Source organism: Lacerta agilis, chromosome 1, assembly GCF_009819535.1.
Source record: "Lacerta agilis isolate rLacAgi1 chromosome 1, rLacAgi1.pri, whole genome shotgun sequence".
NCBI classification, from domain to species: Eukaryota; Metazoa; Chordata; class Lepidosauria; order Squamata; family Lacertidae; genus Lacerta; species Lacerta agilis.
Genome location: NC_046312.1, coordinates 19,811,692 through 19,821,795, shown reverse-complemented (window position 1 = coordinate 19,821,795; position 10,104 = coordinate 19,811,692). Strand labels below are relative to the sequence as shown.

Genomic DNA, 10,104 nt, shown 5'->3' with positions numbered 1-10,104 from the left:
TGAGAACCACCCTGAGACCTGCGGATATAGGACAGTATACAAGTGTAATATTTTATTCATTCATTCATTCATTTATTCATTCATTCTGGTTCACACCTATGGTTTCATCCATCCCATGTATGCATGTATAAACAACAGTATGACTAATATTCACTATTATAAATATGAATGAATGATACATCATCATCATCATCATCATCATCATTTGTTTTGGTTTTTTAATAAAAAAAAGTACTGTCCTTCATCCCAAAATCACAAGGTGGTTTGCAAGAGAAAAATACAAAATGAGAATACAACATACATAATAAAATAATATTTTTTGTTGGGAACCACCCAGAGTGGCTGGGGCAACCCAGTCAAATGAGTGGCATATAAATGTCTTGTCTGGCACCTACAGATACGTAATGAAGGCACCAGGTGAGCCTCCCTGGGGAGAGCATTCCACAAATAAGGAACCACTTGGAGTGAACGCTAGAGAGCACACTTAAAATAAACAGCATATTTTTTAAAATTGTGAAAAAAGAAAGAAAAACGCCAAGTGATTTTGCAGACAACTCAATCAGTGTTTTATTTGTTCAGTTTGGGAACATGTGATAGTAATCACTCTGATACCTAAAAGCATCTTATCAATCATGCTTCATGTTGGAAACCCCATGTTTTCTGTGCTGCAACACAAGTTGAGCAATCATGCCACAGTAGGATTATTGACTTTTCCCATGAACATGGTGGTGTCAGTTTCCTCGTCAACAATCAGCATCAGAAAGGGGCGAATGAAATCAATTATGGGAGGAAGGGAGGTAGGAACCATTTCAATGGCAGTAGTAGCTGCAGCTTCAGTGCCATTCTCGTGGACATTTAAATAAGCTTTGTGAATAGCCTGCAAAGAAATACAACAAAAATTAGTGCAAGATTGTGCCTGAAAATCATGAGAAAATCTAGGCCTTCAAAACAAACAAATCCGTTGAATGTCTTAAGAAACAACATCATGTGGTCATTTCTCACTCTAATTACATATTGATCTGGTTCCTCTAACCAGTACTAAGAATCATTTTTTTTGTATCAGTCAACCTCAAGAAATCAATGGAATTTTCTGAAAATCTTGATGTCAATCATCTCCATAATTATTTTTCCTAGTTCTTGTCTCTCTCCCTTAATGTTGATGAGAAGAAAGATCCCTGTCCCTGGCTGATTATGCTAAAAATACTAACACTTCTTTCATATACACATCATATATAATATTACCCTATTACTCCTATAATATTATAAACACTAGGTTTCCAAAAGAAGCCAGCACATAAACAGATAAATACAAAAGTTTATATAACTGCATAAAACACATATTTAGTAATATACTTTAAAATTATGCTGCAGCAATACACACAGCATATGCTGAGTCAGGAGTATTTTTTAAATACAACTACAATGCATGAGCAGGTCAGACTAAAGCAGGTATGTGATAAACTATACTGTCTGCACAAAGCTTGCAAACATATCAGATTTCTCCTCCTCTTCCAATGCTAACTGGAAAGCAACTGGTACGTAATCATCTGCTCTTGAAAATTCTGCATCAGAGGTGGGGAAGGTATGGCCCTCCGGATGTTTTTGGATCCCAACTCCCATCAGCCCCATGGAGCATGACCAAAGGAAGAGGGAGAGCTGGGGCTTAAGGGTCTCTCCATCAGTTGGGAGACCAGCTCCATTGGGGCTCCCCACCTCAACTGTCATCAAGAACCACTCATGCCATTAGGCTATAGCAGAGGGAGAGATGGGATTTTGCTGCCTCTTAATAATCATAGCTGGAATAGCAAATATTTTTGGCTCCTCCTCTCCATGAGAGATGGGGTTGTGGTTCAAGTACCCCAAATTAGGTTCATTTGAACCTTCAGATACCTCTGGAGAAAAATGGAGGATGCAAGGAAATATAGATCAACCTGTTGCATTTTGAGCAACCTACCTTGGAAATCTTCAGCTCAGGCTTCCCAGTAATTCCAGAGAGGTCTGCTTGATCTGTGAATACCTCCGTAATATTCATTCTTCTTAAGATCCCTTTGATAACATAGTTGCTAGAAATTGTAAACTTTGGAAGGAATAGATGTATTCTCCTGTTGAAAGAGGAATCAGAGGCTAGTGAGGTATTGCTTTGGGGGGGGGGATGTGCCAGGAAGATTTTGGGTGTCATATGGCAGGACAGAATTCCCATCAAAGATGTGCTCTCCCATGTCCACATTCCTAGCATGTTTGGACTCCTGTCTCAGCAAAATCTATGCACTCCTTTCTCAGCAACGTCTATGCTCGATTGATCCTGTTTGGGGAACTATAAGGGACTTGGTCATTAAACAGCCTATCACTACCCCTCAAACTCAAAACAATATATTTACACCTACAAATATATACTACACTCTTTCAACTATAGCATGCGCACTTACCGTGATTTCGTTGAATTCATCCATTTTAATAAAACGTCTTTGCTAAGAGCATTTTCCAACTGCTTCATTTTTCCTTGGTCAGGAAGAATAAATAATGCTGAAACTTTGCCCTTGTAAGGGAGCTTCACAACCTCACAGGACAGGATCGTATCACGGTAAGTCTCAAACCTGCTGTCTTTGTTCATCATTGGGACTTTCACCGTTGTTTGCTCATCCACATGGAAGTCTCCTTCTCTTGTACTGAGAGAATTGAAAGGTTTTTCCCAGTTGGCTTATGGAAAGAACAATAACAGCATAGAGGTCATTTAATTCTTCAACATATTAATTGTCATACTCACAGCTTTTAATAAAAGCTCCTGTTTTGGTGGCATCTTACTATGCTGAGATACCTGCCTTTATAGTTCTGTTCTTAATCTAGTTCCCAATTGCTTAATCTCATTTCCAGGAGAAGGGTACTCACAATATATTTGATTTGTTTCGATAATGGTGGAGGTCAATTTTCTGATTGATTAAAAGAACTTCTCTGTGATGAGAAGTCTGAGAAGATTCTTCTCACACAATGGGCAGATGATGACTCCAGACTAAAGAGCCAACAAACCTGAACCACAGCTTAAAGTTTAAACCTTAAACTGAGAACATCTAAGAAGCAAAACGTGTATAAAACAAGTCCATCTGACTTACCTCTCATGTAAATATAGTTCACAATAACCATTAGAGCGTCTGGGTTAAGACCCTGGACAGCATCAACTATTTTCCCATTTGTTTTATTTTCTATATAGCTATTGATTTGACTTTCAGCTACTGCAGGATTCCTGAAGTTAGTCGGAGGAACGTCTGTGTCATAAAAATGTTTGGCATCATCCAAGAACTTTTTCAGGAGTTTTGCTTGGTCATCTGTGAATAGGGCATTCCCAATGCTCAGGTGGAGTTCAGCATTGGGGCGGTTCAGTAAATGTAAGAGATGATGGAAACCCTCATGTATTTCCTGTTCGGTAATATCTGACTGGCTAAAGCCAAGTCCTGACAAAAGCTGACTCAACGTGGTTGTTCTAGCTCCCAGTGACACTAGGGCCAAGGCAGTGGAAATGCTCAGAGGGGAAAAGAAAATGTTCTTCTCAGCGGTCTCCGAAGCAACGTGGTGGTAGAATCGAAAGGCAAAGTCAGCATTTCCTGGGCCTATCTTCAAAGAGGGCAGATCTCTTTCACCTTCAGCCGGAGGAGAATGGGCGTGGTCATGGTCCTCTTTGTGGTCAGGGGTATGGTGACATTGGGCAAAAGCCCAGAGCCCAGAAAGAAGCAAACAAAAGTGGAGGCGAGACATTGTCTTCCTCTGGAAGTTGTCTGTGAAGACAAATCACATTCAAAATCCATGATTGCAATGGCTTGCCTTTGAGTCATTCGGCTCTTATATGCCTTTCTGGCAGGATTTAAAAAAACTCGCTTTCTTTTATTTTGGCAGAATGTTAGACGCATAGTGATCTTTGTTAAAGCCTTTATTAAGGTTGGAGTGTGGTAAAATAAAGCAAGATTGTTTGTGTGCGCAAGTTTGTGTTTCTTTGTGATAAGAAAGCAGTATACCAAACCTCTTTCACCTAGCTAGCAGCTGTTTACCTGTCCATTGGAGTAAACTGCACTAAAGAGTTTTGTGGCAGCTTTTGTGGCAACTTAAGGACTCAGAGCACAATCCTATCCTGGTACAGCTGATGGTAAAATACCTGCAGCTAGCAAAAGTGACTGGAAAGATAAGGGGGCAAACAAAACAGTCTGTAAGGAAAGGAGAATTTTTAAACAATATTTTAAAAATTATGGTATAAAGGGAACCTTTTGACAGAACTAGACTGACCCTTGTATTATATAAATAAGAATTTATAGGAATATATAAAGAAAATATACAAAAAGTATCCAATGGTGCAGTTTAAGGTAATTAATAGATAAAGTACAGTGAGAATAATTGGAAGTCATTTTTAATTTTTTTGTCATAAGTATCACAATTAATCAGTGTTCTCGAAGCTACTAACATGAGTTTGGCCAAACTGCGAGAGGCAGTGAAGGATAGGCGTGCCTGGCGTGCTCTGGTCCATGGGGTCACGAAGAGTCGGAGACGACTGAACGACTGAACAACAACAATCACAATTAATTGTATTGTTAGGTGTATAAATGATGTTTGTTATATTAACCTTGTTTATTTTTATGTTGTAGTTATTTGTATAGTCTTTTAGTGTTTGTTTGTTTGTTTGTTTGTTTGTTTGTTTGTTTGTAATTTGTTTGTCATTTGCTTGTTTTTTCTTTTTCTTTACTGTAAATGTCTTCATTTTAAAATAATAAAGATAATTAAAAATAAATAAATAAATTCATGCCGGTTTAATCTCAAGGTGGGGTTCCATTAAAAGGCTAATTTGAAGCATTTCACCTTGTACATATGAGAAACAGGTTAATAACTGAAAGAAATGACGCCAGTTCCAATGGGCAGGGCCGGCGCTCCATTAAGGTGAACTAGGCAGTTGCCTAGGGCAGTGTTTCCCAACCTTGGGCCTCCAGCTGTTTTTGGACTACAACTCCCATCATCCCTAGCTAGCAAGACCAGTGGTCAGGGATGATGGGAATTGTAGTCTGAAAACAGCTGGAGGCCCAAGGTTGGGAAACACTGGCCTAGGGTGCCAAAATGGAGGGGGCGTTACTTCCGGTTGGACGCCATTCTGGACAGTCGGGAGAAACCTCAGGTCCGAGGCTTCTCCGGCGCTGCAGGGGAGGGGGGAGTCGAAACTGCGCTTTGACCCCCCAAAAAACCCCAGGAACGAGTCCTGGGGACATGGGATCTGGCGGGTCCCCCGGGAGCACCTCCCCTGCTCTCTGGTAAGCCCTAGTAAGGGCTGCTGTGACGAGCAGGGTTTAAGAGGCGTGGGGGCTGAGGATCGTCTGCTGTCTCTGCAGTGAGAAGTAGCGGCTGCTAACAGAGAGAGCATCCAATTCCTTCAAGATTTGGCACTAATTTGGACTCTGTAAGTACTGACTAAAAAAAAGGAAAAGTGACTTTAAAATTTGGTTTTGCTAGGAACTTTAAAAATGGAGGTCGGTTCCTTGATCGTTGAAACAAAAGGAAACAGTGTAACTCTCAATCCGAAGCTGCTGCCTAACTTTGTAACAAGAAAATTTCTGCAAATGTTTTCCCCAGGGTAGGGGGGGATGAACTGAGGACTTATTTTGAATGGAACTGTGTTTTAGGAAAAATATTACTCTTTCTTTCTGGTGGTCCCGGAAGGCTTGGTATGAATAAACTTAAGATGGCTGCGTCTGCAGCGAAGAAATATATTTGGACTGCATAAGCTTTTCAGACTTCAAACATGCCTAAAAGGAAATGGTCGCAGGAATTTCAAACAAAGACTCTGGAACTTTTGCACAATTTAATAGTAAAAGTTAACCAGATGAACTGGATGGTAGAACCTCTGGATTTGGCTTTGCAGGAAAATGGATCAAGGACTTATGGTGAAAGTTTTGAGGACATAACATATACAGAAGAGGAGAAAATCCAGGATAGAAAACCAATTGGAGTTAACCCACAAAAAGGAAGGAGCAATGGGAGAATGGACAAGGGAAAAAGAAGGAAGAATGGGAAAGCTGCAGTAAAAAAGAAGGAATAATGGAAAGCTGCACAGAGCCTGGACAATGTTGACAATGTTTCAAGGACATATGAGATAAGACAGAAGCAGAAGCCATTTTCCCAGGACTTCTGGATTCAGGAATTGAGAGGGCGGGGTGGGTTGAGAAAATGTATGTTTGTATGGATATTCTCTTTGTTTATGGTTTTGACAGATGGATTGGTAATGGATAATCAATATTGTTTAAAAATTAATAGCCAAAACTTTGGGGACTGGAGGGAGGAAAGGGGTGGAGAACAGCAAAAATTAATTAATTAAAATGTGTTTATTTATGGAAATTTAAATTTAGGCTATGGAAGGTTCAGAAATATTGTGAGGCAGTTGTTGTTGTTGTTCAGTCGTTCAGTCGTGTCCGACTCTTCGTGACCCCATGGACCAGAGCACGCCAGGCACGCCTATCCTTCACTGCCTCTCGCAGTTTGGCCAAACTCATGTTAGTAGCTTCGAGAACACTGTCCAACCATCTCATCCTCTGTCGTCCCCTTCTCCTTGTGCCCTCCATCTTTCCCAACATCAGAGTCTTTTCTAGGGAGTCTTCTCTTCTCATGAGGTGGCCAAAGTACTGGAGCCTCAACTTCAGGATCTGTCCTTCTAGTGAGCACTCAGGGCTGATTTCTTTGAGAATGGATAGGTTTGATCTTCTTGCAGTCCATGGGACTCTCAAGAGTCTCCTCCAGCACCATAATTCAAAAGCATCAATTCTTCGGCGATCAGCCTTCTTTATGGTCCAGCTCTCACTTCCGTACATTACTACTGGGAAAACCATAGCTTTAACTATACGGACCTTTGTCGGCAAGGTGATGTCTTTGCTTTTTAAGATATTGTCTAGGTTTGTCATTGCTTTTCTCCCAAGAAGCAGGCGTCTTCTAATTTCGTGACTGCTGTCACCATCTGCAGTGATCATGGAACCCAAGAAAGTGAAATCTCTCACTGCCTCCATTTCTTCCCCTTCTATTTGCCAGGAGGTGATGGGACCAGTGGCCATGATCTTAGTTTTTTTGATGTTGAGCTTCAGACCATATTTAGCGCTCTCCTCTTTCACCCTCATTAAAAGGTTCTTTAATTCCTCCTCACTTTCTGCCATCAGGGTAGTATCATCAGCATATCTGAGGTTGTTGATATTTTTTCCGGCAATCTTAATTCCGGTTTGGGATTCATCCAGTCCAGCCTTTCGCATGATGAATTCTGCATATAAGTTAAATAAGCAGGGAGACAATATACAGCCTTGTCGTACTCCTTTCCCAATTTTGAACCAATCAGTTGTTCCATATCCAGTTCTAACTGTAGCTTCTTGTCCCACATAGAGATTTCTCAGGAGACAAATGAGGTGATCCGGCACTCCCATTTCTTTAAGAACTTGCCATAGTTTGCTGTGGTCGACACAGTCAAATGCTTTTGCGTAGTCAATGAAGCACAAGTAGATGTTTTTCTGGAACTCTCTAGCTTTCTCCATAATCCAGCGCATGTTTGCAATTTGGTCTCTGGTTCCTCTGCCCCTTGTGAGGCAGAGGATATGTCAAATTCACAAGTAAATTACGTCAGATGAATAATTATTTGGTAAAGGGATTAACGAAAAATGTTAGAGTGTATAAAGTAGTATGGTGATTTAATTGGTGATAACTGTGAATTAGGGTTTAATTTGGAATTCAACGGGGGGGATCGGGGAAGTCAGTAAAGATGATTTATGCGAGCTAACTGTTTAATTGGGAAAGAATCGTTAATTACCCTAGTGAGAGGGGGGTTCGTTTTGTTTTGCTCCCCTTGGTGAGAGAAAGGGGAGTGTGGAAAATTTAATCATGTTTTGTATTTCAGTTTAAATTGTAAAATTTTCAATAAATATTATTTTTAAAAAAAACAACAAAAAGGAGGGGGCGCTGGCCAGAATGCCCCCCCCCCCCCGCTGGTGCCTAGAGCCGTCTTTGCCTTTGGGCTTACCGGCCTCTGAGGGGCGCCCCAGCGAGTCCTGCCAGCGTGCCCTGCCAACTATATATGGCTGGCGGCAGTTGCAGAGGAAGGGGGGAGCGGCAAAGCTCCTTCCCTCCCAGCAAAGCGGCTCCCCCTTCCCCCTCCCTCCCGGCTGACTCTCTGGCAAGCCAGCGGCTCGTGAGCAACAGCACTGGCAAAGCTCCTCCGTCTCCCCCCTTGCTGCAAAGCGGCTCCCCTGGTGAAGCACTGGCCCGTTGCCCTCTGGCAGCACCTCGGAGCCCAGCAGCAGCTGTGCAGAAAGCGCCTCGGTGCCACCGCTGGGCTGCTCCAATGATTTCCCCCATTCGCTCCCGCTGCAGGCGGCGGCTGGGGTGGGTGGGAGCTGCTCCCTAAGCATCTCCTCCGCTGCTGCCGCTGCCCCAGGCTGCTCTTCCTCCTCCGAAGCTGACGCCAGAGTGCTCCACTTTTCCGTGCGGGGGGGGGGGGAGGAAAGAGCAGCCATGGGGGGGGAGGAGATACGCTGGAAGAGAGTTGCTTCCCTCAGCTGCTCTTTGTTGAACGCGGCGTCGGCGAGGGGCAGAGGGCCCCAACCCCAACACACACACACAGAGCCCTTGAGCTTTTCTTCAACACCCCTTTACTGGCCCACACACAAAAACACACGCCCTCTGGCTTGATTCAACACACACACAAACACAGCCCTTGAGCTTATTCAACATCCCCACCCCTTTATTTCATTCAACACCCCCCTACAAACACACACACACCCCTTGACTTGATTCTGTTTGAGAAAATAGATCAGAAACTGTTTTATGACTTCTTTTCACATTTTTTTTAAAAAATAAATTAACAATTTCAAATTCTGTGCTTTTCATTCTTCCTATGATACATCTGTGTTTGAAATATGATTGGCCGGGGGGGGGGGGGGCGCCAGAAGGTGATCTCGCCTAGGGCACAAAAAACCCTACCACCGGTCCTGCCAATGGGTATAGTGGTGCTGTGGTCTAAACCACTGAGCCTCTTGGACTTGCCAATCAGAAGGTCAGCGGTTCGAATCCCCACAACGGGGTGAGCTCCCGTTGCTCTGTCCCAGCTCCGGCCAACTTAGCAGTTTGAAGGCATACAACTGCAAGTAGATAAATAGGTACCTTTGCAGTGGGAAGGTACATGGCGGTTCCATGTGCTCTGGCTTCCGTCACGGTGTTCCGTTGCGCCAAAAGTGGTTTAGTCATGCTGGCCACATGACCCAGAAAGCTGTCTGTGCACAAACGCCGGCTCCCCTGGCCTGAATTCAAGATGAGCGCCACAACCCCATAGTCACCTTTGACTGGACATAACCATCCAGGGGTCCTTTACCTTTTTAGCCTTTTTTTACCTAGTCCTTTGCATAGGATCACCGCAAACGTATGCTCACACCCCACAAGTACACTCCTTAACATTCATCCTTGTAGCACTGGGCTAATGAAAGTATTCATGGCTGCTTTTGGATCCCCCTGGCCCAGAAGCACACATACCAAGTTAAGATTTAAGAAATTAAATAGGTGTTTGCAAGGACAGCAGGAAAATGTTCTGGCAACAAGCAACCTGCAGATTTTTTAAAAAACAACATTTTAAAACATAGTATTGTATGTTACCTTCAAAGATCATATGGTGATCTGTTTCCCGCAGTGGGAGTTCAAGCAAAGTACCCAATGTTGTGGCTGAAGTTTGACACTGATTGAGAGCGCAAGGTTGATTTGAGCAAGGTGGTCTTTCTCTGACTTCCTGCTTCTATGCGCTCCGAGGCCTGACTGCTTGATACTTATATGGAAAAATCCTCGATCAAGTCCAATGCAACCCCAGTGGTCAACAAGCCACTCCCTCAGTTAAGTGTCCCAAATAACCAATCATATTCTGCAGCATCATGCTACAGCATCAACAGCATTGCCAGACGTTCTCCAAATATTTTCTTAAATAAAGAAGTACATGAGAGATGCCTATCAGAAGCTAGAGCTGGTCTGGCCCACTTGCGTAACTTGATTTCGCCATCTCTCTGACCTTTATGAGATTGCATCAGTTTGGACAGTTTTCCTTTGGGGATGGACTCCAGCTCAGTG

At 42.9% G+C, this 10,104-nt stretch overlaps 1 protein-coding gene across 1 annotated transcript; it reads right to left on the bottom strand.

The window, feature by feature from the left end:
* Positions 1 to 541: 541 nt before the first annotated feature.
* On the bottom strand, positions 542 to 9,670 carry LOC117041533 (alpha-1-antiproteinase-like). The gene is made up of 5 exons (XM_033140424.1): positions 9,643 to 9,670; positions 3,108 to 3,767; positions 2,427 to 2,697; positions 1,955 to 2,102; positions 542 to 877 (listed from the first exon to the last, which is right to left on the bottom strand). The coding sequence occupies exons 1-5, from the start codon at positions 9,653 to 9,655 to the stop codon at positions 686 to 688; spliced, it is 1,284 nt and encodes a 427-aa protein (XP_032996315.1). The 5' UTR covers positions 9,656 to 9,670; the 3' UTR covers positions 542 to 685.
* Positions 9,671 to 10,104: the final 434 nt, after the last annotated feature.

Bases quoted from the DNA above. Each gene is read 5' to 3' on its own strand.
- LOC117041533 (XM_033140424.1), bottom strand. The intron at 2,103-2,426 runs GTAAGTGCGCAT...CTCTTTCAACAG, and splicing joins ATGAATTCAACGAAATCACG to GAGAATACATCTATTCCTTC. The intron at 878-1,954 runs GTAGGTTGCTCA...ATTTCTTTGCAG, and splicing joins CTGAGCTGAAGATTTCCAAG to GCTATTCACAAAGCTTATTT.